The sequence below is a fragment of the Biomphalaria glabrata genome, chromosome 9 (genome assembly GCF_947242115.1).
Source record: "Biomphalaria glabrata chromosome 9, xgBioGlab47.1, whole genome shotgun sequence".
Taxonomy (NCBI): Eukaryota; Metazoa; Mollusca; class Gastropoda; family Planorbidae; genus Biomphalaria; species Biomphalaria glabrata.
In genome coordinates this window covers 12,009,219-12,036,397 of record NC_074719.1, presented here as the reverse complement: position 1 = coordinate 12,036,397, position 27,179 = coordinate 12,009,219, and the positions used below count along the sequence as shown (strand labels likewise).

The window sequence follows — 27,179 nt, the reverse complement described above, 5'->3', positions numbered from 1 at the left end:
AGAAATTTCTTGTTACAATTTTCAAAGATATCCACACTTGAAGCACTCAATGTATTAGTGCTCCTACATTCTTGGAAAACTTGAGAACAGACTACACGACACATTATGTCATTACATATCAACATTTATAAGTAAACAAATATATGAATTATTGTCAAATATTTATTGATTAGCTCATATCAGCAATAAAATTCAAGCAATTTTAACTATTGACAAATTTTTTAGAATAATTAAAAAAAAGTACTTAAGGTTAAAACTTCACACACACATCTTTTTAAAAACCCTGGGACAACTCAGATCACAGGTAAAAAATAAAGCCTTCACTAGTTTTGAACATCAACCTTTATATCCTGGACATCCTACGGTCATGCCACTAGTTCTATGTAGGGAGATAACTATCTCTATACAAATATTCAAATGTCAGAGGCAACCATGACCTGCTCCTCTTTGTTAAATGTGACACCAGAAACTAATTAGCTTTTAGGAACAACTCTACAGAGAGTAGCAGCTAGAATAAATTTCAGATAACAAAGACTTGGTAAGTTTGTTCACACTCTCACAAGAAAGAGGAGTTAACTGTAATCAAGTACAACAAAAAAAAAAGTCTGTACAAAGAATACAATCATACATCATCACCCTTGCAGAAATCTCAAAACACACTTTGACAAAAATATCTCGAGGCATTTACCCTTTCAATTTCATTTGTGTCACAAACAATAAAAACATTGCATGAGTCGTAGGATGAAATCATCTTCTTTTTTGAAGTAACTTCTGTATCATCTATACTATAAAGTAGAAAGTAAGGCGTATGTATGTATGTTACAAATAGAAATCAAAACCGTTTGACCAATCTTGATAAAACTTGACAGAAATGTTCCTTGGGTACTAACTTAGACCGTAGTTTATGTATTGTAGCCATAAAACTAACTTAAGACCCTCAAAAAAAAAAGTTGACCAACTCTATGAAAGCATTATAAATTGATCGATCTAGGCTATTTTACCAATGTTTAGATGCAAAGATCGAAAGGATCTAGATCTAATTTAAGAACTACACTTTGCGCATAATGTTTTTTTACTTTGACACATGAAAATACAAAATAAAGTCTATTGATTTCATTATTTAATAAAATTAAGCTTCAAATATGTGTTTCAAAAGCATTTTTACATAAATTTGTTCCTTATATCTGCGATTTTAGAAGTCCTGACATGCATTCTTTCATTAGACATTACTGTAAAGGTTAAACATCTCTCTATTCCTAGGTCTAAAACACTCATTCAACTCTAAGATGATAGAACTTCTTTTCGCAAAAATAGTTTTATACTTTGACAAACGAACACACTAATTATAGACCATTCATTTCATATTTTAATCAAATTAACATTCAGATTTGTTTTTCTAAAGCATTTTTACATTAGTGCAACTCAATTCTTAATATCATGTGAATTCAGGTCAATTAGCTATTTTTAGCTCCATTCATAATATTTTTGTATTCATGAATTCATGCATTCGCTTTAATTACAACATTATTATTTTCTTTAATTGTTTCTAATGCACTATATCAGTGACTACATCAGCAATATGCAAGTTAAGACCAGCGGGCAGCGGGTAATATCTGTCTAGTAAAAGATAAGATTTATATGCAATGAAATGAAACAGATGTGGGCAAAGAAAAGTATTTCTAAACAAAGTTAAGATAAGAAATATTTACTGCTGTCAGTTACAGCTAATACAGTAAATTAATATATATATAAAATTAAGATAACTTGCAAAACAAAACTTGTAAGTTAAGGAATGACTAGAAATTAAAAAGCTATCATTTCATTACTAATCAAACTCTAAGGAGTATTCCTAAGGACAAGCAATATAATTATATCCAGTCACATACAAAAAAAAAATCAACAAGTGGAAAGCGGAGAATCAACAAACGGGGAAAAACTAGTTATTAACATCACTTCTGGTGTGATGGAGACGATGGGTCAAGCATGGTTTTTCTCCTTGCAGTTTCTTTAGAAATATTATTGTGAAGTTTAGTCAGTCTGTCCTGAAACACAGGATGAAAATGTAGCCAATGTAAACAAAATTTTAAAAAGGGGGAATATTGAGATCAATATTTTTTTTAAATATTTACATCAATTAGAATTAAGAAACAAGAAAAACATCAAAAATAATTTTAAAAAAAACAACAAAAAAACAAGCTTATATTAAGTGTAATTGTATCCATTAGTTTGGATGATTCATGTAATTGTATGTATGATTGACCTAGACATAATAACTCTGTGGGATTAGAAAAAGGTTTTACCAATTAATTTTGTTTAGCTTTTAGCTTTCTCAATGCCCTATGATCCTATCAGGAGGGGGTATCTTGGTGAATGCTTACATGATAGATTTTTTAAATGCATAAAAAAATGTTCAATCAGGGCAAAAGAGTCCTCAAGGGAACTAATTCAACTTATACCACCACATCTGTCAAGTACGATTTCTTCACCTTGTTCAAGATACCAAACAAAGTAATTAATTACCAATAGATAATTAACAAATAGATTAATAATTTTTTTATTGATAATTGTGTTGTCAAGTAAAAGAAATAATTTTGCAAAATTTCAGCTTAATCCGAGATCAGGTGTGGGAGTAATAACATGTACAAACTTTTTACCATACAAACAGACAGAGTGAGCTGATATTAGCTTTGTAAAAAGGGATCAGACTGATGGAAGTAGTCACTTAAATGAAGAGATTGTTTGCTAGAAGAACTGTCAAATAGATAAGCCTTGTTTTAGATCAGGTAGGTCAAGATTCAAAGACCTTTTAGCTCTATTACTATTTCACATATAACTGAAAAGGGAAAAAAAGTAAAGACAAGGAAAAGAAACAACTTTTGACTACACTTTTATAAACATAAGGTTTCTATCGGACCATTAGTAATTGTCAACAACAAGCCAATTATTTAGGCAGTGCAGCTGTTCCAATTTTACAACTGCCATGTCCGTGGGTTAGTATACATTCTAATATACTGTAATGACTGAAGTACCATACAGAATTTCAGACAGCAATCAGTAGAACATACTATGAAATGTCAAGAAGAAACAGAAACATTGAAATGTTTACTCAGTTTAAATGTGAGATTATAAATATTTACTACTGTGAAAGAATAATAAGCAAAACAAACGCTGCATTTAATGTAGGGTTTCTGTACCTGAACATTTTGAAGTATACTATTGACCAACATAACACGTCTTCGTGAGCTATTCAATTTTTTTACATATGGCTCAAGTTCTATGGGAACAGGATCATTTTCAGATATCTTCTTCAGATCTGTAACAAATGTTTTGAAGTATAATTAACTAGACTCCACAAAAAGTGGCATGTTAAACAAATTTTCAAATACTAAACAAGTAAGTCAGTAAGTCAAACAAGTTTAATTTACTGTTGGGCCTAAACAGTTCATTAACTCATGTACAGCTGGTTCATACAGTTTATAAACTAAAACGTTTTGTAAAAAAAAAATTTAATTAAAAAAATTGTCCCCTAATTTATATTTTTTTAAAGTTCCTCTTTCAGACCTTGCAATCAATAGGACAGATGATGTTAAGGTCATCTGTTTCTTTGGCCAGCGGTTAATGATGACCAACCGCCTTTACTTTCCCCAACTTAAGTTAGGTGCCCATTAGAGTAGGGTGGACGCCCTAAAAATCCCGAAATTCAAAATCCCAGTCTTCACTGAGATTCGAACCCAAGGCCACAGGATTGGAAGCCAAGCACTTAACCATTCAGCCACTGCGCCACCTCCCCTAATTTATTTAACATAAAATCTCACCATTTGTAAATTTCTGTTATAAAAAAATAGGATATAATTCTAAATTGAAATGCCAATAACTGAGCTTATGATTTACAAGTGTTCTTTCATTAAGTATCATCTATATTAGTGTATGCTGTCATTCCATTAATTAGATATTTAAACTATAATATAACCATATTGATTTTTCCAGATATATCCAACACACCTTGGAAATAAAAGAATGCAAATGTATATATATTTTATTCCTATCATAGGAACTTAAATCTTTGCTTTAAATGTCTCGTTTGATTTGTTTTACCTTCACAAAGGGAATCAATCTTCTGTCTCAGTTCCACTTGACTCTCCCTGAGAAGAAGAATAAAAAATATGAGCAAACCTAATGAAGTAGATCTATACTTCGTAAATACTCTACACTAGAAATACTATACTAGGCTTATTGTATGGGAGTATTCAAGGTTACTGATAAATGGAATAAAGTGTATTCACTGTTATACCAGTTTCTCTTACACTAAAATGGGATCTGCTTCTCTAACCAGCAGTGTAACTGTATGAGATTCCCTTTGTGGCTAATATTAATTTGTAGCTTATATTATACATAGGAAGGCTGCCTGGTCGATTGCTCAACCCTCCCCACTTCCATCCCATGTTTCCTAAATTAGGTTTGGACTTGAGGATGTAGTCATTCTCACTTCTGTAGGAACATCCAACACTTAGTACAATAACAAAGCAAAATTTTTCATAAATTAGCTGTAATGTGTCCATGTGCTGTTCTTATATCAAAGTTTTAACTCTTTCTCTTTCCATACCAATGTTGAATTGACCCTATTAAATTAAATTATTTTTTTGTTTTATATAAAAAGAGTATGTATTATTTTAGAAAAATGTACCTAATATAACATTTCCTGATTGCATAAAAAAAAAAGTTATTAAATTTAAATTATAACAGGGTAGTGAGACACAAAAATGAGCAAAATGAATAATTCCATTAGAATGTGGAAAATAATTGCAGAGAGAAAGGGTCAATGCACTTTTAAACCTGAAATCTTGCATGGTGATGATGACAAGACATCTAAGGGCCTCCACTCTCCTCACAGAAGCCATGCACATTAACAATATATATATCAATAAAAAATGCTAAAGACTGAGGCTTAATACTGATTGTCAATCTACAATTCTTTTAAACATTCTCACAAATAATGTGTATGGCATGATAATGATTCTAGCTTTTCTAGATGTTTTATTGATGTGTATTGAGCTAATATTGCCACATCTATTAGGATCTTTCGGATGGGAATCACTGGATAGTAAATAGCTCAATTAGCTGTAGATATAAAATAATATACTTATCTAGCCAACTAGTATGTATGCTAGATATAAATCTAGATAATGATAATAGATATAGGCAAAATGTGATCTTCCAAAATGGTTTAATTTACTACAAATTAAAATCTGTCACACTTTCTTAAATTCCAAAACCATCTAGATCTAATTTTGGTGAATAAAATTAAAGATTGTAATTGGTTAACTTTTTTGTTTTGTATATAATTCAACTGTATTACATAAATGTAAATCAATTCAAGTAACTTATCTTATATAATACAGATGTTACTTAAAAAAAGAAGACGATTACTTCCTACGCGTCATGCATTCAGTCATGCATATTAACCAATGACCTAAATTCTGCCAAGTCACTGGTTTTCCTGGCTAGCTCAGGCAACCCATTCCATGCTCTAATAGCACTAGGGAAGAAGGAGCATTTGTACAAATATTTTGTCCTAGCATATGGAACGAGGAATGTGCCTTTATCACTTTTGAGTCTTCTATCCTGAAGGCTTACAAATTTAGTGATTTTACTAAAGGTGTTACTCTAGTCAAATGTGAATATTCGTTTGTTATGAATCTCACTACTCTATTTTGTGTCTGTTTCTTAATGTTTTCTTAAGTTGAGGGGTCCCAAACAGAGGATGCATATTCTATTATTGACCTAACTACTCTATTTTGTGTCTGTTTCTTAATGTTTTCTTAAGTTGAGGGGTCCCAAACAGAGGATGCATATTCTATTATTGACCTAACCAAGGTTAAATAACATTTTAGTTTTATGTTCTTATTTGATTTATAGAATTAGAGTATATATATCATACTAGCTGATACCCATGCTAAGCTAAGGTTGTAATAGTTGGAATATTAGAAGTGTGCATTACAACGCTCTCCACTCTAATTTTCTAGCCCTCAAATTCTATGTCCTTTTTTTTTTGTCTCTTTCATCACACAAAAGAAGGGCCTGCAACCCTCTATACTATTAATATTATATAGAATAGAGTTTATAGAGTATGCACAAAATTTTCCCCTTCTACGTCCCTATACAATATGCCCGCACATTTACACACAATATTTTCACAAGAAACAATCTTATACTTATAGTATAGATTACACTTATATTTATACAACTATACAATACATTTGTCGTTACTTCAAAGTACAAACACAGATAATTATTAAGTTAATAAAGGGTGTCACTACAAAAACATTAATGTCAATGTCAGATCTTTAAAAAAAAATAACAAAATGAAAATTAGAACTTCACTACAGTAGTACAGATCATGATGTAATAGTTAATAACTATAAAAAAAAAAATCAGTTGAGTATAAAATTAGTATAATAATTTAAAATAACTAAAACTAATTATTTTTATAATATTAATATAGTTTATAACTGTTTATATACTATTATATAGCTTTTTCAATCATAAGTTTATCTAAAAATAGCACTACCTAACGCATTTTACACGCTCGTCTATTTCATCTACAGCTGGTTTTAATAAATCTACTAGTCCACGCGCTATTGCATCTCTGTTTTCGTGATCTAAAGGTTTTTCTCCTAATACCGACATAATGATATTGTGATTGTTTATATCTATGTTTACTTTTATTCCTCCCCCTTATCACTTCCGTTTCTGAAATAAAAAATTAGCATTTTCGTTAGCATAAAAATAAAGATCTCGAAATCAGACAAAATTAGACTAATCTAATCTAGACTACATTAGATCAATAAGTTATTTTAACAAAATAGATATAGATCTATATTGTATAAGTATTCTAAAATGAAAGTAATAATTATAATTGTTTAATTCTTTAATGATTGAAAAAACTATTATGAGTACAAAATATTTTAAATAGATATATTAGATCTGTAGTTAAGTTCCAATTTTCTTTTTGCTTTTTTTATGTAAACAAGATGGCTGCACCCATAATCGAAGTTTTCAGTACCGAAGAAGAGGTTTCTCAAAAATTGTGCCAACTTGTTGTTACTAGGGCCAACGCAGCTATTGAAAGTAAAGGCTTATTTACTGTGGGATTTTCAGGTAATTTAAAACATTAAACAGTTCTTAGAATATTTTGAAACTTGAATAAAAAAAAGTGCAATTCTAACGCCTAACGGTGACCATGAACTAAGAACTTCGATGAAGAATTGATGAAATGTCAGACTTCATGAATCAAATGATGAATCTGATTCAGTGATTGCCATGAAATTCATGAATCAATCATCATGAAGTTGATGAATGAGAATGATGTCTGAATGATGATGACCATCCAATAATCATAATCTAATGATCATGGTCATGATGATATGGCAATGGCAATTGTCACCATGATTGAGCATGATCAGTGACAGTGGCCATGATCATGACCAATTGAATTTATGATGATAGCAAAAATGGCATTAAAAATGATTATGATCTAGCCAGAATTTTAGACTAATAAACTTTATAAAGAGCTCAGTGACAATAAACTATAAACAAGAGGTTGATATATTAATATATATAAGATATATATAAGTCTTAACATTAAGAGACAGAGGTAGATCTAGATTCTATTTATAATTAGAATCTATTTAATTGTAATATAAACTAAATGTAGAGTGGAACCCCCAGAGAAAAAAATGTAGTCGTAGCTGAAGACCAAAAAAACATGGCGACACAGTATACTAGATGAAGTTGAAAGGACAGGAAAGTCACCTCAGGAAATAGCTGGGAAGCCATTAAAAAACTAGCAAGAGACCATGGTGAGTGGTGTGTTTTTACTGAGGAACTCAAAGGAAAGATGATGATGATGAATACAAATCTACTTAATTGACTTAATTACTACTATTACTAACTATACTCTATATTATAAACTAATACTAGAGACACAGAATGGAGTAGATTCTAGACTCTTATGACATTATTATATAATTAGATAAATCATTCTAATTATTTTTATGATTATCATTAAATAATATAAATATGATGAATTGATTTAAATAGGGTGGCAAAGGTTTAAAAATCAGACTATTGTATATATTTGCATTTGTTTTATTACCAATTTTTTAAAAATTAAATTATTAATTAAATGAACACTAGTAGAATAAGCTTAAATGCTACTAAAAAGAGTTTCAAATTTTTGCATTTAGTTCTGCTCTAGATTTTTCCTTGAAGATAGATATATTAAAAGCTTAATTCAAGAAGATAAATAAATCTAGCTAGACCTACTTAAGAAGATCGAGATCGAGATTTGAATTATATATCATATATAAAACAGTTTAGTACTGGCCAGAGAAAAAAGGCATTACATATGAAATCATCTTCTTAATTTTTATTTTTGCATAATGAATATTGAATACATATATTTTTTTTTAACTATTGGCTCAAACAGAGTAATGCATCAGTAGGCCATTGTTTCCTAAACTGTGTTCCGCTGAACCCTGAATAGGTGTTCCACAAACAAAATTTGGTAAATGACGAATGGTATTCTGTTTAATTCAATAATGCTTGTCTGTCCTAAGTGTTAGAGGCATGTTACATCCTCAGACTTGGTAATTGTTAGTTGTTTTTTTTTCATTTTATATGATTTTAATGAAAATTTCTTCTATAAACATTGACTTTAAAAATATTTAATAAAGCATAAAATGATCAATGACAGGAGGCAGTGCTGCTAAATTTTTATGCAGTGGTTTACCAAAGTGCAACACAGATTGGTCCAAGTGGAGAGTTTTCTTCTGCGATGAAAGACATGTGCCTTTTGATGACCCAGAATGCACGTTTACAATCTATAAGGAGAACCTATTATCCAAAGTGCCACTTCCTGAGGTGAATGTGTTCCCTCTAAATCCTGATATATCAGGTTTGTTTACCAATCTCAACTTGGTCAGTTTTATATATATATGAAACTTAGCAAGTTTTATACAAAAATTATATCATTTATTAACTCCCAATTCTGGTCTCACTTTGTCACAAGAGAAGATTTTCAAAAGTTAAAGTGTAATTACACAAGTGGAGTGAAAGACTGACAGTATTTCAGAAACAAGACTATTTTCAGATCAGGTGCAATTTTCTGAATGAAGAAACTTTCTGTATTCTTTTTTTTTGTACCCGTTTAAACTTAAGTAATATTCTTTTTATAAATATAGTTTAATTGTGTGACATGAGGTCAGCAAACAAATTGCTGATATATGCAAAGCATTTCTTACCTTATCGCTGAGTGAATTACCTAAAAAAAATTTTTTTGTATATTTCTTATTTAAAACTCTGTTCAGGCATAATAAAATTCAACTTGTATATTAGTTTAAGCAACTAATTGTGTGGATCTTCCTCATGACACTCTCTGGAAACTAATGTGCAAAAGAAAAAAATCTGCCCATTGCATTTTATGCTGTCCTTTTTTTTTCATTTTGTAAGATTGTAAATTTATAATACTTTTATTTGTATAGATTTCAAAATGTTAAACTAAAAACAAAATGGTTAGCTTTTTGCTGACTCCTATTTTGGTCTATAACAGTGGAGGAAGCTGCTGAAGACTATGTGAGGAAACTCTACTCTGTATTTACTACTGATCCAGTTCCAAGATTTGATGTCCTGGTGCTGGGCATGGGACCTGATGGACATACATGTTCTTTATTCCCTGGGCATCCTTTACTCAAGGTTAGCTATATGTTTAATTTTTTGTTGTGATTAACTTTAAAACAATTAGTTGTTGTTGTTTTTTTTATATGAGAAATTAATTTTGTAAAATTATCTTTATTATGACAAAATTTATTAGCAAGTCTTACAAAAGCTTTCACATCTTTCTAACATTTGAATTGCTAAAATATGAAATCAAATGCCTCTCCTTTTTTGCGTTTGAATGAAATAGAAATAAAACTACTTTATTTTTAAAATTAATATTTTATTCCAAACCATATTGATTATTATCATGACTATATTTAATTTTATATATTTTTAGTGCACCTAGAAAGGGGAAAAGGCAATATTAGTCTTGTTTGGTCCTTACGTCTTATTAGATTCCAAAATCTATAAGCAATGTTGAACATCTGATTACAATCATATTTTGTAGCATGCTAAAAACATATGCAGCTGCTACTATTTGTCATCTGTAGGAAACCTTTTTGTTTTTACATTAAATATGCAAAGTATTTTTTTCATACAAAAGCATCTTTTTTTACAACAATAATTAAAAGGCTTATATCGTGTTTACTAAGATTAGTAATAAAATGTAGGTTAATAATTTTGTTATCATTTATTTATAAGGTTTTATCATTTCTCAAAATAATTTTTTTTTCTATTTTCTTATGTATAGCTACTGTTTACCAGAAACATTTATTTTCTTTAAAAAAAAAAAACAACTAAGGATGTACACTGTGTGTGCATATTTTTACACATTAAAAAAAAAATAATTAAAAAGGGGTTCTTGTTATATTTGTAGAAATGTAAATATAGTACAGATTACATATTTTAAATCTTGAAATTTTCACACTTACCACATTCAGGGAAGCATCAAGCGATTGAGGCTATTGCTAGTTTGTATTTATAGTTTCTGATGTCCACACCACTATCACTTTTCAATAACCCAAAGACACTCATAGTTATTTTTTTATATCACAATTACTATTATAATAAGTTACCATTGACATTGATTACCGTCATCTTGATTGTGCTTCAAATATCAAATCTGTATTGCTTTGTAAAAATGCAGTCCCGAAAGAATCACCTACAAGTTGGTATGACATGAAACCTTTCTTTTTTCTCTTACACATATATCTCTATTTATACCTTATAGTTGCTTCAATTCATTTTTTTGTAAATATTTATCTAGGAAACCAATCAAATAGCTGCTGCTATCAGTGACTCCCCCAAACCTCCACCTAAGAGAGTGACACTAACATTCCCAACTATCAACAATGCCAAATGTGCAGTTTTTGCATCATGTGGTTCAGCTAAAGCTGATATAGTACAAGTAAGTGCTTTAACATTCTTTGAACATACAGTAGTTTGTAAAGTACTGGAATTTTACATGCCCTCTAAACAGCTCATAAAGTAAGAAAGAAATTAATCACAGTTAAATTATTTTTTTTCATCAAAAATTTTTCTTTTTTTTTTTTAATGATAAATCAAACAATGTCTATAATTCAATAGTTAAAATGTTTTTGCTTTTTTTTTATCTTGTATCATTTTAGAAAGTTTTAGAGGATACTTCGGGTGAACTTCTTCCTGCAGCTAGAGTTCGTCCTGTTAAAGGGGAAGTAATCTGGTTTCTGGATAAAGGGGCAGCATCAAAGCTGAAAAAAGTTTAATTTTTCTTTTGTATTTTAGTTTGTTTGCTCATTTTGATGTATGATTTGTATATTCTCTTTAGCTTTGTACTAGTCAAGAATGTAGTGTTTCTTTATACTTTGTTTTAGTATTATTTAATTCAAAGGTCAAGAGCTTAAAGGTATTTGTTTTTAAGAACACCTGAATTTTTAAAATTTCAAATGTTTTTGAAACAGTTACCAGTTGACCAAATCAGATAGTCTCTAAATAAATATAGAATTATATGACTGTATGTGACAACGATCAAGTCTTTAAACAAAATATAGAATTAAAATGAATGCATGGGATTATCATCACCTTCATGTTCTAAATCATATTGTTTTATTAATTTTTGTTTTTAAAAGTTCTCATTCACATTGCTAAAAAAAAATAAGTTTGTGGCCCAGAGCAATGAAAGGTTATCTAAGATGGAGGAGGTACAATGGCTAGAACATTTTGGAAAACATCAAAGAAAATTGAAAAAAAAAAGTGAAATTGTTCTGTTCTGCTATTTAAGGCATCGGGAATAATGTAAGATTTTTTTTCATGCTTAAAAATTGTATAATTTTTGTAGTTTCAATATTTTTTAAATTGATTTTTTGAAATGTTAGCTTTTATTTTTTTGTACAGTAATAAAATGCAACTTCCTTTTATCCCATTATATACACTGAGAATGTCCTTTGACATGCCTATTTAGTTGTGGAAGTATGTCTAGAAATGTTTTCACCAGGCATCATTGTAGGAGAGTTAATAGAATATTAAATATATGCTCTATCTGCATCTTCTTCTACCAATCTCAACTGGATATAAGTATCCCACTGCATACATGAATCTCTGTTATCACTTGGGATTGTTCAAAAAGTCACCTGTATCTAGAATGGGAGGAAGGAAGGTGGGGTTACAATACAAGAGCTTCTCTTTGATATCAACTGTTTCTATGCTCTTATTGTTGTTGTTTTTTTCCAAGCCTGCTCCCTGCTATCTCTGCTTAGCCCTCTTTTTGGACTTAAAAAGAAAAAAAAAAGTTTTTTTTTATGTTGAGTTGTCATCCCTTTTATCAGATCATTGTCTGAGCAGTAGAGCCCCTTTGTTCTAGAGAGTCGGGGATGGACAATGATTAGCTTTTATGTTTAGGTTCTTGATGTAAGAGTGGTCAGAAGAACAAAAGCTGTCAGGTTGCTTGTGGCACTTGGTAGTTAACAAAACTCCTAGGATTTATATCTTTAGTTTGGCAACTGGTGCTTTACCTCCACCTCACTTTGTTCCAGATGTCAACATTTTATATGTATACTAACTTTACCCAGTGGCTGTGTCTGTTGATTTGATCTCAGATTCATCACAATATATATTAGCTTTACCCACACTGGCTGTGTCTGTTGATTTGATCTCAGATTCATCACAATATATACTAGCTTTACCCACTGGTTGTGTCTGTTGATTTGATCTCACTTTCATCACAATATTCTCTTGTTACAAAATAGCAAGATGTCCCGCAAGCAGTTCTTTAAAAATGTATAAACTTGAGCCCACTTCTCATATTCCTTGCCAGCTACCTGCCCACCACTTTCATTTTGCATGTCCTGCCAGTTCATTGGAAATTCTAATCTATAGCTCTTAGTTCTTAAGTTTTGTTGTTTGTTTGTTTTTTTCTAAGTTCTAAAGATTCAATGTTGCAGAAGCACTTGGGGGAAAAAATGTATTGACCTACCTAAAGCCTCACAAATAACTCTTGGCTCATGATATCTAGTTTCCTTGATATTCCTGCTTCAGGATGCTAAAATATTTGATAGGCTTTATGCTGTTGATTTTTGGAGGAACTTCAAGAAACATACCATGTGATAACACTCCACAACACACTTCATCTTCACATTTCTAGATGTAACAGTGTCCTTGATCATGAGTCTTTGCACCTAATAGTGCAATGCAGTGTTTTGGGAAAAAAAAGGTAGTATCATTTTGTACCAATAAACAATTGTGCTTTGCATTGACAAAAACTTATTTGGTCCAATAAACATTTGTGCTTTGCATTGACAAAAACTTATTTGGTCCAATAAACAAAAAAAAAAGATTGATTTGGGAAAAATTAACTAATGTAGTTTTGAACATCTAATGTGCCCTTAATTGTCCCAGGTACATGGTAAGTAATTACAGTTTCAGAGTCAACTAGTACACTACAGCTTGGACATTGATTTATTGTATCATACATGTTTTATAACCATCACTTACTGCTGCTTTTGTTAGGGCATGGATTACTGTGTTGTAGCAAGTACATCCTAGAGACATTCAGCAACTGCCAGAACACATTCTTTTAGAGTTATGTATACTGCTGTTATTTCAATGAGTGGTTCAATTCCAATTGTAACTGTTCAATAGTGTTTGTATTGTTTTTCTTTAAAAACTCCTGTACAAATGTTTTACCACAACTGCTTTAATTGTTTCTGTAAGGGTATCATGGATGCATGTATTTTATTTGTTTACTATTGTAAACTCATTTGTGCAAAACTGAAGTTATTTGCTTTTTTATTTCATGTTCATTTCCAGACAGATTTTTTTGTTAATAAGCAAAAAAAAAAATACTAATCTTTTTTTTTTTTTTAACTTTATTGAAATATATATGTCAGTGATTTAAGAAGAGTAAAATGATGTACAAAAGAACAAAAAAAAAATAGTTGTCTTCTCTTTGATGTAGTTTGCACCTTTTATTGATTAGAAAAAAAAAATGTTTTTCAATGATGTCTTCTGAAACAATCATACCACTTCATATATGCACCATTCAGCAAAGAAAGTTCTGGCGTCTTTTCAGCAGCTCACACACAAACTTTTTGATCCTCCGCTCTTTGCTAATGTTCTCACAAATCTTGTATTCTGTGTTCAATGTGATGGTAAGATGAATGAGCTCCCCCCCATCATGGTCCTCCATTCGAAATGATAATTTGTAACATAGCCTCGTTTTCAACTCGATCATTTTTTCACTTTCTTTGTTTCGTTGATTTCCGGCTTACACTTTTGAGCAAGTGACAGCATGGCTTTGTATCTCTTCAAGGCGAGCTCGTACTTTTCAACATTTTTCTCATAATCTTGAAGTATTTGCTTTTGTTTGTCTAGCGTGCCCTGCAGCTGCTTCAAGGTTAGACTCACGTCCACTGCAATAGAGAAAACTGCGTGTTATTAAAATAGATTCTATCCAAGGCAAAAGACGGAGAGAAATGGAGAGAGACTGTCGACAGATCATGTGGGGTACCCCAACGGTTCAACAAACTATGGGTGAGGTGAAGATACCCATAGGGGTAGATACAAAGGCGAGTAAGTGGCACCTAAACCAGAAAGCCGAGAAAGCTGACAGGAGGAGCTCGTTAGTCTTGTCTGGCTATCAACAGAAAAGAAACTTGAGTCTGAACCTTCGCAGAGAAACCATTAGAAATTGTCACGTTGAGTTGTGCAGTCGCACAAGGCCAGCAAAAAGCGAACAAGAGCTCTCTTCTACCGGCCTGAATGAACAGTGTACACCTCGCATACACCGTTCTGTTTGACGGGGGGGTCAGACTCGAGGTTAAACTCGAAGTTTAGTTTTGCATTCACTTCCAGTGGCACGGACTAGAGACGCGGCCGGAGGCAGCGTACACCTTGGCCCCCGTCATTTTCCTTTGATCTATCAGGCTAACCGTGCGGGACACGCCATTTATGTAACGGCCTCCTTGAGGGACGACGCATGGACGTTGACAGATCGCTGAGGGAGCTCTTTTACTTCCCCGCACAGTGCAATGATGATGCACTTGCACCCTCCCACGGGAGCCTTGTTGTGCTACCCTTTGGCCTAGCCGTCCCATCTCACGACCGTTTCCACCCGGGTGCCACGGTGAGCCAGGGCAGCGTGATAAACCATAACATTGGAAAGGCTTCGTGGGCTAGACTTGAAGACAAATCTTGAGCCGGCAGCTCGCTGCACACAGTACTACATTGTGACAGACAAGGCGGTGCTGCTGATCCCAAACTATAGCGTTTATTTACCCTTCGTGTTGACCAGTGATTCCCAAAGTGGTCTATATCGTGACCTCTGTAGGTGTGGTCTATATAGACCCCAATGGGTCTACGAGACAAACATGTTTGGGAACCGCTGGTGTAGACCCACCAGCTGAGTGGAAAGGTGGGGCTGTTGTTTGGGTGACAACGTTTCGACCATTCTGGTGCATATTTTATAAGCAGAGTGTCTCACGTTTTAGTCGTTGTTATGAAATGTTAAGGACCCCCCCCCTTCCTTTTTAGGCCTCCAGCATCCCCCCCCCATACTTTTAGTAGCACGAATTGTTTGTCATTTACCTTCACCAAGTGTGGCCAGACCTTCACGAGAGTCGTCCGCAGCAGCCTTGGGTCTGGGTCTCCCGGAACAAGTATCACATGTATTCCTAGGTGCATCTGTTTGTTCAGATTGCAGGGACAAACTACTGGCACTCTTGAAGCTGGCATTTCTGGTCATCGATCGAGCCGTAGCTGACCCTTTGCTTCTACCTTTGGCTTCCACGGGTTGGTTCTTTTCTGTTAGGTATCGCGGCCTTTGAGATTTTAGTTCATCTAAAGAGGTCTCAGACTTTGCCAGGAAGTTCGTCCCACGGTTACTGCCGTTACAAAAGTTGCTGTCCTTGCCAAGTAAAACACCTGCTGGTTTGATTGGCAGAGTTTTGGCTTTGGTTGCTTTAATGTGGTTATGACCCACAGAAGTCTTACCAATTTTAGAGGCTGATTCTTTATCGATCTTAACTGGCTTCGGTGATATTTGTTTCGGATTGACGTTGAGCTCTTGAAGTGTAAGTCCATTTTTAACTCTCTTCGCGGCATCAAAAACGTGCAATTTGTTCCCTTCGTTTTTGGACTTTTTGACATCCTCGTTGAAAATTGCTTGACGAATTTTCTTCCATTTACTGTCTGGTTCAATCGGGTAGCTGTCATTTAGTATTGCTTTCCTGACGCTTTGTTTGGCTATGTTATCTTTAGACTGTTGTGACGAAGACTGACTTATGTCCTCATTGGTGGATCTTTTACTTGGTACTGGTTTTGTATCCATGGGCGTGCTTTTAATAAAGCTTTCTTTGTCCAAGCCTCTTTCGGATAAAAACTTTGAATTTTGGCGCTCGAATTTATTTTTAATTTCATTTACGCTAATTTTGCTGGGAATATCCGATTTTCCACTGCTATTAAGTTTACTTTTAAACATATGAGACCATTTGGACTGAATATCTTTCTTTAGCTCTTGTGTTTGTTTTAATCGTATTTCATCTACTCCCGCTCTGAGACTTTTCTCTATTTTATCTCCATGTTCTCTGAGTGAGGTTTCTTTGGTAGAGGGAGGTGAAGAAAGCGATAGTTTGAAAGGCGACTTATTTTCAGTTAATTTTTCTGCGTTCACAGTTTTCGCATTGGATCGGCTTGCTTGTGCTGCCACCAGCTCCTGGTATCTTGATACTCTCTGAAGCAACATCTTGGACCACTTATCAAAGTTCACGACATCGGTTTTGTTTTCGATCTCTAGTTTGGCGTCGTGTGCTCTAAAAGACTCGTTTCGATTCTTGGACTTTCCGCGTTCTACATTCTCAATTTTGGATTTTTGTTTCGTTGTTAATTCTTTAGGTTTGACATAAAGCAATGGTGCGCAGTCTTCTTTTTTTCTTGGGCTCCGAACTGAGTTGTGTTCTGTTGGTTTCGTGCCTTTCGTGTCTGGCTTCAACTCTAGCACTGACACTTTTGGTGTTTTTGTTTGCGAATCCTTGCAGTGGTCCGAACTGGACTGCTTTTTTATTTGGCCAACGCTGGGCTGTACTTTTTCTCTGCGTTGATCTATTGGTAATTTGGTCTGATCTAAACTGGGAGATTCACTTGTTTTTTTCGAAGTGGACTTTGTTCTAAAACTAATAGGTTTGGACTCTGAGTCTTTGAAATGTTCAATGAGTTCGGTTTGTTCTTTTGTCAGAGGACCCATGAATGGCGGAGACTGCAGTTTTTGTTTTTCTTGTTGAATTGATTTAATTACATTTTTATTGTCCTTGATAACTGATTCAAATGACTTCACTGAGGCATCGCCACATTTCTGGCTGGCCAGTTCATTCGTCGGTGATGTGTTTGCATTTCTAATTTCCTTCACGTTTTTATGTAACTTCTGCCTGACCTTCTCTCCTTCGGCCTTGAGATGTGCACTGGTTACTTTACCTGAACCGGCAGGAGTGCCACCCGCGTCAGATGCCACTCTATTTAGTGCTAAACTCGTCTTTGTTTCGTTTCTGTTAGAATTTTTAGCATCATTTTTATATTTCGTGGCCACGTGCGGATTGTCGTTCTTCAACACAAAGTTTCGTTGGTCTCTGCCATATTTCTTGATCATTGTTCTCTCGACATTATCCACTAATATAAAACTTTCATTGTTTCCCTGCGATATGCTATCTGTACTGTTTGTTATAATTGGTCCAGTACTAGTAGACTTTTGTCTCAATTTAGAGTCTTGACTAGATTTCTCAGACATTAAAGATGGCTTCTGATCCACAAGCACGACATTTGGGCCATCCACAGTAAAACCTTTCATTGGTGGACTGCTCTGTGGCCTTTGCTTGACATTTTCATTCAAAACATTTTTGTCTGCATTTTCATTATCTGAATTAGGCGCAGATTGTGTCTTGGGTGATGGCTGAATAATGGTTTCTTCCGTGTTAATATAAGACTTTTGATCCATAAGTATGAAGTTTGAGCCCAAAATGACGTCCCTTTGCTTGTGCAAAATATCCACTTTATTTGTGTCATATTCTTTGGATTTGAAATTATTCGAACTGGGCATACCTTTCAAATTATCAGATGTATGGATTGGAGAGTGTCTAACAAGTTCTATAACTGTTGGTTTGATGACGGGAATGTCATTAACAGTAGTGTTCTTTTCTGTAGTCCTACTTTTGTTTGTTTCGTCTCTTATGCTTTTAGTAACCTCTAATCGATTGAACTTTTCCTTGAGCCCCGCTATAGCGCGCTGCAAGTCACTTTCGTCTGCTAGATGTTTGGAACTCTTGTCGGTTTGATGGTGCACTGTTTGAGACTGCGGCACACTCGATGCTGACTGCGATGTTATGTTTTTAATAGAAGTGTCCGCGTTAGCTGCTATGTCATTGAATGCTTCTTTAGCATTTTTCTTCTGATTGTTGATATTATTTCTGTTGGTGCTTTCGATAGGGACCTGATCTACAGCCGAATCAGTGTTTCTACTGGGCTTTGATGATTCTACGAATCTTGACTTGTAGCTTACTCCCTCCATGATTCTGGGTTTGTTCCATTCACGACTCTGCACGCTAGCTGTTTTCTTCATCAAGTCACTAAATTTGTCAATGGTAAATATTGCACCTTTGCCTTGGAAGAAACTCGTTGGCTTCGTTGATAACTTCTGAGTCTCAGTGCTGCTCCTCGACTTTTGCTTCATGAATTTGTTCTGGTGGGGAAACAAAAGCATGTACATTTTTGATGAAGATAAGATGCATTCGAGTTTCAATATTATTGTGTTAAATTATAAGTCTGTTTTTTTTTAATGTTGAATTAATTTTGTAAGTACAAGATCTATTTAAAGAATGTCGTAAAGTATTTAAAGAATGTCGTAAAGTATTTAAAGAATGTCGTAAAGTATTTAAAGAATGTCGTAAAGTATACGTTCTGCTGAAATAAAGTTGGTCTATAAGCTCTATCAAAATAGAGTCCTAACATGGCCGACCTTAGATAAAGTGAACTGGGTGGCCCCAAATGTAATCGAAAAATAAAACATAAACTGCCTAGTTTGCCTACGCCTAGAGTAGACCTATAAATTCTGTTGCTCAGTTCACCTTTTTGTAGCCTTTTCCTCCAGAAGTATAACTTTTACTTCTGAAACTCGGGTATGTTATCCCTGGACATGATTCACTTTGTAATGTCGCCGTTCTTGAGCATATCTGCATTGAAAAAAAGATGCGAGAATTAGTGGGGATTTTTTGTTTTCCGAATTATTTACTTAAAGGTAATAGGCCTACTTCCTAAATATTTCATCACATTGTTTCAAACATAGGCCTACATATAGTTTCAAACATAGGCCTACATATAGTTTCAAACATAGGCCTACATATAGTTTCAAACATAGGCCTACATATAGTTTCAAACATAGGCTTACATATAGTTTCAAACATAGGCCTACATATAGTTTCAAACATAGGCCTACATATAGTTTCAAACATAGGCCTACATATAGTTTCAAACATAGGCTTACATATAGTTTCAAACATAGGCCTACATATAGTTTCAAACATAGGCTTACATATAGTTTCAAACATAGGCCTACATATAGTTTCAAACATAGGCCAACACAGACTTGATGAAATATAGACCTACTAGTCGACCGGCGGAGTAGCATACGCCGCTATTTTGCAGGGCCGGCCTTAGGCCACTGCAACCTATGCGACCGCAGTGGGCCCCGCACTTTCACAGGACCCGCGCTAATTCAAGGTGTATAAATTATTAAATTAAACCATTTATAATTTAAAACAGATTTCTCGCGCCCTCCAGTCGATTTACCAGTAGCTCCTGGAAATCTCCCGAAATTGCAAAATATACGAAAAAGTCCTTAAAATATAAGGAAATATATAGAAAAAATTTTCATTTTGGGGTGTTATTCAATATGGAAAACGCCTATCCTACGTGCGATAAATAAAAACGGTATTATACATTAGCTGTAATAGTGTAATCTAGTGAAAGAAGCTTCTCGCGCCTATACTAATGAAGAATTACTTGAGGTCAACAATTTTCAAAGATAGATTGAAACATTTGGTAATTCTATTGAGCGTGATCTATGTAAGAAATATAATTATTATGATATACTGTATGACTTTGCTACACGCAAGGCTCGTAAAGTAATTCTGTACGTAGTAAAGAATCAATAAAATGCATAGACGAATTTATTTTCTAATACAAACTCTTAAATTTCACTTATTATCCGCTTCCCTACCCAAACTTGGCCCCGCGAAATCCGTTTCACATAGGGTCCCACAATGTTTAAGTCCGACGCTGCTATTTAGTGTATGTAAAATGTTTGTTTGTAAAAGGTTTTACATGTTTCGGATGTTCCTTCAGAGTTGAAGATAGTTTACTTCCTAGTTCGAAACTCCCGGACGAAGGGGGATGGGAGCGGGCAGGGTTTGAACCCGGGACTATCGATAAATCCAAACGACCAGGCAGCCATCCGTAGTGACGGGTGAATACTACTTGTTCTCCCCCCCCCCCTATTGTTTTTTCGTAATCTTTCCTTTATTTCTTGCTTTTTTTTTGTCCATACTCTTGAGCCATGAAGAGAATTATATAGATATATAGATTGAAGGTCATGATGTAGGCGGGAATGTATGGTTGCTGAGAAATGTCAAGTATCGTAGCCAAGGATTTGGCGACCCTGGGGGGGGGGGACCTCTTTAGGGGCCCCTACATTTAGACATTCGACATCATGGCGTAATATTTCATGTAAAAACAAATTTTATACACTCATTTGAGGGAGCCCGGCCGGGGGTTATTCAAATTTGTAACCCCCCTCTTCCCCACCCTAGCTACGCCAGTGTATCGGGGGAGTGTTTATAGTAGACATATTCTAACTATGTAGTATACTGACGTGTTACCTGAATCTGCTTGGCGATTGTCACGGAGACGCTTCTAGTAATCTTACACAGCTGTGACATTTTTTAATTCTCTGCGATTCCAACTTACGCTTTGATGAGGGGGGGGGAGGCAAAACGAGACTGTGGCTACGAACAAAAAAAAAAGTATATTGTAGATTTATGCTCGTGGAATTTCCTAAGACGTTGCGTTGTTGACAAAAATAAAAAAAAAATTTTTCTTTGCGAAAATGAGATGGAACTAGACATCTTTGTTAACGTACTGTTGTCAAATCAAGAAATGATTACTTCAAGAACAGCGACATTACAAAAGGATTGTTTCCACAAGGTTGTCATTGCCAGAAGTGGTATCCACTACCTATTAAATGCTTCCGAATGGCAACCGTCTCAAACAGTCTTGACAACAAGTTCAACTCCTGGCCTTCACGTATGGTTCATATATTGAGTCCGGTGGAACTGTTTCACTATCAGGACAAGGGGCAAAGGCGAGTACCTGGGGCCTAAAACAGTAAACTTTGGACAGGAGGAGCTCATTATGCTTGGCTGGCTACCCACCTAGGAGAAGGAAAACTCTTAATTCAAACATCTGCTGCCTTGCAGTTATACCCAATCACGGGAAAGGCTTCAAGAGTCAACCCTGAGAAAACTCAGGAGCCGGCGACCCTTAGGCAGTTTGCAACACATAGTGCTGTACCCAGGCAGAACCAAACTGTATCGGAACTTGTCGTTCCTTTCGATAGATCAGCTGTGTCGAGAGGCGGGAACAGCTGTGGTGGCGACATCGTTCCGACCATAGCTAATGCCAAGGCATAGTAAGATAAGGTAAGATTAAGATAAGATAATTTGTATTGGTCCAATCAAATGGAAATTTAGTCTGACTACAATTAAACATCTCAACGTAACTAATGAACAATAAGAATAAAGAATATAGATGCAAATACGTACAACATCCACGCACAAAACACATACACACTCACAACCAGCGCTTTATGAATTAGACTTCTATGTACTTCTCGATGACGACAAATGACTTTGTAACACTCTGACCGAAAGTGGGATAAAGGAGTTTTAAAATCTTTCTGTTTTAGTCCTAATGGAAAGGAGACGACCACTTCGTTCAGATCTTATGTAACAGTGGTTTAATAAGTGCAGCTTTTCTTGAAGAATCGTGTGTGTTATGGAAAGGCATCTTTCATGAAAAAGCTCTCTAAGAGATGGTAGCTTTATTCGAGTGATATAGGCCTACAATGCTTTTTTTTTATTAGTCTATGTCTTAGTGCCAGTGAATTATTACCATACCAGCAGGTAATGGCAAAGTTAATTAGACGGATAATGGTTGCTGTATAGAAACGTTTAATTATTGTTTTGTCGATGTTAAATTTCCTTAGCTTTCTAAGATAGATGAGTCGTTGCTGAATTTTGGTGTAAAGGTTTTGACAGTGTCCACTCCATTTCAGTTTGTTGTTGATACGACTAAAGAATGAAGAAGCCCATAGATTGTAAATAATAATAATAAAAGTTTAATTTTTTTAGTTTTGATTTATAAAAGCAACTTTTTTTTTTCTAAAAGAGATATTATTAGCACTTGTTGTTTTTTTTCATGACCCTTTTGAAAAGTAATACAATACCACGTTTCGACAGTAATACTTTTATCTTTTTATCGTGTCAATACAAGCTTCGGGCAGGTCTCTGTGAACTGAACTAGTCGTGGCTATGAATTTGTCCCTCATTCCAACATTGTCATTTGGCTTGCAGCTGAACAAACAGGCAAGTCGAAAAATCAAAACGAGTCTCCAGGAGCAGACGACGCCTAACTAGTGGTCGAAAACAAAACTTTGAAAAGTTGTAGCTTCAGAGAGTATCCAAATATCAGGAGCTGGTGGCACCGCTAGCACGAAGCCTTCATCTTCTAGCCTAACTTAGTGTGATGAACAGAATGAAGTCCATGAAAATATTTCCCTATGCTAGAGCAATAAAGTTCTTGAAAGAATGACTCAACACCATTTAGACCCCATCATGTCCTCCTTAGAAAGTATGTTCCAAATTTTCTAAAACAGAAAACCTGCTTCTAAGTTGGAAGAGGGAGTATTTCCTTCCAAGTTGGATGAAGCTGAGTAAACAATCCTCGAGAAGCTTTAGTCATTCGCGTTATTTTTCTTATCGTACTACGTAACTCCAACCAAAATAATATTTATTTGTTTCCACGCTTAGTCAAGACGAGCGAGGCTCCAGTCAGCCTCTACACCTCGACAAATGTTGATTCTTCAAACAATTACTTCCATTGGAGCATAAGTTGAAAAACGCTCAAATTGTAGGCTACCTAGCATAATTCGCAGTATATTTTGCTGAACTTACTAGCGTGATACACATTTAATCTTGAATAATAATTTTTAAGACTCAATGTATATAGGCCTGCCAATGCAAATTTTGCAATATGTAATGTATACGTAATAACTAGCCGTCCTGTAAATAAATAAAAAAAATATTCAATGCTACATGGTAGATCTAATTTTGTTTAATAAGAGCTAGTTCTACAATTAGCCTACCTTTAGTTGATAATCATGTTAAATTTTCTTGGAGCTATCTTGGAAGACATCAAGCTCCTTCGCTGCTATGTCAATGATAAAAATATTGTATAAAATGTAGATTCTATTTTTATATTCATTTTATCTTTTTATATTCATTTATCATTGTTCGTCTTAATTGTAGCCACGTATTCAAATTTGGAAAAACAAAAATGGCTATGCGCGTAATAATAATATTAGAACCTGTTATTACAGAGAAAGTAATGTTATATAACTAATTATGAGCTATAAATATTGTAATATTTGGCGAGCTTTAAAAAATTAAATATACAAATAAATAGAATACGGTCAACGTTCATGAATGAATCAAAGTCGAATAGTCTAGAGTGGACACACTGATTAGATTTGAATTATTAATTCAATCGAAAAAGAACATATATATTTTCTTTTTCAATAGTAGAGAGAGAAAAAAAAGTCAACACTTAAAATGTTTTGTCCTAAATTTGAAAAAGATCTTACTAGCAACATTTAAGATTTCGGTTGATTTATTTATATTATAAGTCAAATTATTACAGTTAATGGGACCTAGCAAAGTTCTATGCTTACATCAACTCACTCTGTCTGATGCAGAGTTTGTACACGTTATTTCTCCTACACCCATGCTCGTATCAAGTTGAAACTTTGCACAAAGTTGGCATTGACAAACATGAATTAAAAAAAAATTAATCCATTATTTACTGGTAATTAATTATTTTATTTGATACAGACAGGGGAAATTAATCCTTCAGTATTCACATATAAATAAAAAATAAATAAATATGTAAGGTTTGGTCCTCTTGTATAATTGTTCACATTATTTCTCCCACAGTCATTGTTGGAGCAAGTGGAAATTTTAAACAATTATTTATTGTACCTAAGAAACATGAATCAATTAATATAAAAAAAACCTAACTAATTAGTCAATTAATTATTACTTAATTATTTTCATTGATATCGAATAAGGGAAATAACTTCTAAATTATTGAGAAATATAGTAAGAATGAAGTTCTTCACCTCAGATAAGCTTTTTTTTTTTTTCAAAAAGGATCTTTTACAAATATTGTACCGTTACTACTTATTTTATTCATAATTCTCGGGCATTCCTACACTTAAGAGGAATAGGGGCAATAGGGCCTATTAGGCCTACATCTTAACTTCTTACAGGACGGGGGGAGTGGCTCTTCTAAAATTATTGGCCCATGATTTATCATTTGAACGTTGCATTAGAACGGCCCGCCTATATCGACATCCCACACAAACACTTTTCCAGCGTTCCCCCGACACCATCCATTAAAAAAAAATCCATTTTATCTACAATCTCGAACTTTTCTTCGTTCAACGTTTACGGATTTCATAAGCTCTATGTTGTTTTTGGTCGGAACCTTTTTTTTTTTTTTTGGTTCTCACTCTGACGTTGTAACGCCCCTCTCTCACCCAAGAATTCTATTATCTTTTTTTTTTTTTTTTACTTCCCCACTCAACACACAAAAGAATTAAGTTATATCTACATTTCGTTTGTGTGTTTATATTTTTTTTTCACACAAAAAAAAAAAACACGTCTTCAGTCAATATCAGCTCCATACAGGGGCGTAGCTAGGAATTTTCCATCGTTTGGTGGCCCGGGGGCTTGGCCTCTTTGGGAACTCCTGCATTTTGCGTAATATTTAATTTTTAATGTAAAAAAAAAACACACTCCTTTGGAGGCCCTACTCAAGTGGGGGCCCGGGGGGTGTTTCACATTCTCCCTCCCCCTACCCCTATCCTAGTTATGCCACTGGCTCCATATGAAAAAAAAAAAAAAGAGACTCTTTTGTGATAATTTTAACCGCTGCGGTTTCGATCGTGAAAAGTGCTTGGTTTAGTTATACGAAAGTAACAGAGATGTTAAGTTGTTTTTTTTTCGTCCATCGCAAGTGAAAGAACTGGTGATGAGTGAATCAGGGATTTCGCACATATAATAGGCTGTAGATTTATCATTGGTTTCATATGTTGGGCATATGTTTAATTTCATTTTATTAAGTCCGAATCGACTTAGATCTAGATATCGAGTTCTAGACTGACTATAACCATCAACCATAATTGGATTTGAACTTCTGAAACACATTTTGTGGAAACTAGTCTAGACTAAGTCTCCTAAGATATAGATTCTAATACTGGTGTACAATAGTTCTATCTAAGCAGTGCATTCAATGCTCCATTCCTAGGCTAACCTATCTAGATTAGTAAAGAAAAACAAATTTGATGAAAACATATGTTTCCTGTAAATGAAGTGTGATAGACTTACATTTATCTATGGTCGAGTCAAGTATGCGGTTAAATTGTCAAACACATGAAGTTGGTGTGGATGACGTACTTCCTCTTCCAATGGTGTACACGCGTACACCGCTGTGCAGCAGTTTTGTACATAGAGATATTTTTTTTTTTTTTTTTTAAACATCAATTCAAACCAATCGTCATAGCAGGCCTCAGCACTGAGCTCCAACGTCACAACCTGTGGGCAGCTTAGACTAATAAATCGTTTCAACGTCGTGCAGACCTGTGATGTGGCAACAGTACGCTATTGGTCTCCACTACCCACAGGTTGCGGACGTTGCAGGTCAGTGTTCAGGCTTTCTATGGCGATTAGTCTTGATTCAAGGCACTCCTTCATGGAACTTAGTTTATCTAATGTCATCATCTCATCTGTCCTTGACTTTTCATCGTAGGGGTGCTGTGACAGTTCGGGAGACCAAATCCGTCCTCTTTTCCCGGTCAGCAGCTGTTCCTAGCAGTAGGATATCGAGAGGCCTGTCCATTCTTTCATGTTGTCCAGCCAGTTTTTCTTAGGAAGACCTTTTCTTCGTGTTCCCTCTACTGTACCATGATGAATGACTTTTGATGAATTATTACAATATTACAAAAGCAGCTCAGCTTTCGTCTTTTCACAGTATTGAGTTTTTCCTTTTTGTTGACTTGTAAATGTACAAACTCAGTTGTCTTCTTTTCCTGGTATCTGATACCCAGCTTTTTTTATTTGAGCATTTATTCTCTAAGTCTTAGATTCTTCTTTCAACCTAACTTTCACAACCATATAGAATATATAATAAAGTTATGTTTTGTATTGTTCTAAAAGAAATTATTCAAACTTTTTAGTTAAGATATATTACGCCTACAACTGTTTAGTTGTCTGCCAGCAGTCTGGTTTGACAAGTCTACGACCGGTAACAACATTGCAACATCTCCTACTATCTCCACCACAAACGAGTATATTGCTCTATTCAGCACTGACTTCCATGCCAACTGCTCTAGTTTTGAAGTGTTTAGTTCTGGTGTACAGAATACAAAAGTATTGATAAGCGACACATTTTATTGTAACAAGTAGGCCGATTACTTTTTTTTTATCAACGCAGAGTTAAAATGTGAAGCTCTTTCGCTAGTAGAACTAAGTAATGTTTATTCAGTAGGAAATGGTGAACTTTTAATGGGGCGTCTTCAAAATCTTTCAATTTTTCTCTATTCATATTATTTTTTTCCATTATACATGTATTTGTAACACATTTCTGTAAAGAGCCCTCAGCCTAAAACAAGG

At 34.3% G+C, this 27,179-nt stretch overlaps 3 protein-coding genes across 4 annotated transcripts; 1 reads left to right on the top strand and 2 right to left on the bottom strand.

Moving 5' to 3' along the window:
- Positions 1 to 144: 144 nt before the first annotated feature.
- Positions 145 to 6,765, bottom strand: LOC106078861 (SNARE-associated protein Snapin-like). The gene is made up of 4 exons (XM_013239905.2): positions 6,569 to 6,765; positions 4,096 to 4,142; positions 3,195 to 3,313; positions 145 to 2,042 (listed from the first exon to the last, which is right to left on the bottom strand). The coding sequence occupies exons 1-4, from the start codon at positions 6,685 to 6,687 to the stop codon at positions 1,950 to 1,952; spliced, it is 378 nt and encodes a 125-aa protein (XP_013095359.1). The 5' UTR covers positions 6,688 to 6,765; the 3' UTR covers positions 145 to 1,949.
- A 234-nt stretch (positions 6,766 to 6,999) lies between these two features.
- Positions 7,000 to 13,049, top strand: LOC106078864 (6-phosphogluconolactonase-like). The gene is made up of 5 exons (XM_013239910.2): positions 7,000 to 7,158; positions 8,756 to 8,956; positions 9,611 to 9,753; positions 10,925 to 11,065; positions 11,286 to 13,049. Exons 1-5 carry the CDS (start codon positions 7,032 to 7,034, stop codon positions 11,400 to 11,402), a joined length of 729 nt encoding a protein of 242 aa, XP_013095364.1. The 5' UTR covers positions 7,000 to 7,031; the 3' UTR covers positions 11,403 to 13,049.
- A 1,020-nt stretch (positions 13,050 to 14,069) lies between these two features.
- On the bottom strand, positions 14,070 to 25,978 carry LOC106078863 (uncharacterized). 2 transcript variants are annotated; one of them, XM_056041877.1, is made up of 6 exons: positions 25,896 to 25,978; positions 23,594 to 23,658; positions 21,051 to 21,176; positions 19,242 to 19,346; positions 15,718 to 18,856; positions 14,070 to 14,543 (listed from the first exon to the last, which is right to left on the bottom strand). In XM_056041877.1, exons 3-6 carry the CDS (start codon positions 21,108 to 21,110, stop codon positions 14,362 to 14,364), a joined length of 3,486 nt encoding a protein of 1,161 aa, XP_055897852.1. In that variant the 5' UTR covers positions 21,111 to 21,176; positions 23,594 to 23,658; positions 25,896 to 25,978; the 3' UTR covers positions 14,070 to 14,361. The 2 variants fall into 2 exon arrangements, with proteins under 2 accessions (XP_055897852.1, XP_055897853.1); XM_056041878.1 differs by having other exon boundaries at positions 23,594 to 23,655.
- Between the last annotated feature and the right edge of the window lie 1,201 nt (positions 25,979 to 27,179).

What these genes read in the sequence shown, in the direction of transcription:
- LOC106078861 (XM_013239905.2), bottom strand. Translation starts at nt 6,687, where the DNA reads ATGTCGGTATTAGGAGAAAAACCTTTAGATCACGAAAACAGAGATGCA. An exon ending in GAGCGTGTAAAATGCGTTAG is followed by an intron (nt 4,143 to 6,568) that starts GTAGTGCTATTT and finishes TCTTCTTCTCAG; the next exon opens with GGAGAGTCAAGTGGAACTGA. An exon ending in GATTGATTCCCTTTGTGAAG is followed by an intron (nt 3,314 to 4,095) that starts GTAAAACAAATC and finishes CATTTGTTACAG; the next exon opens with ATCTGAAGAAGATATCTGAA.
- LOC106078864 (XM_013239910.2), top strand. Translation starts at nt 7,032, where the DNA reads ATGGCTGCACCCATAATCGAAGTTTTCAGTACCGAAGAAGAGGTTTCT. An exon ending in ATTTACTGTGGGATTTTCAG is followed by an intron (nt 7,159 to 8,755) that starts GTAATTTAAAAC and finishes GATCAATGACAG; the next exon opens with GAGGCAGTGCTGCTAAATTT. An exon ending in TCTAAATCCTGATATATCAG is followed by an intron (nt 8,957 to 9,610) that starts GTTTGTTTACCA and finishes GGTCTATAACAG; the next exon opens with TGGAGGAAGCTGCTGAAGAC.
- LOC106078863 (XM_056041877.1), bottom strand. Translation starts at nt 21,110, where the DNA reads ATGTCACAGCTGTGTAAGATTACTAGAAGCGTCTCCGTGACAATCGCC. An exon ending in CAATCGCCAAGCAGATTCAG is followed by an intron (nt 19,347 to 21,050) that starts GTAACACGTCAG and finishes TTTTCAATGCAG; the next exon opens with ATATGCTCAAGAACGGCGAC. An exon ending in GAGGAAAAGGCTACAAAAAG is followed by an intron (nt 18,857 to 19,241) that starts GTGAACTGAGCA and finishes TTTCCCCACCAG; the next exon opens with AACAAATTCATGAAGCAAAA.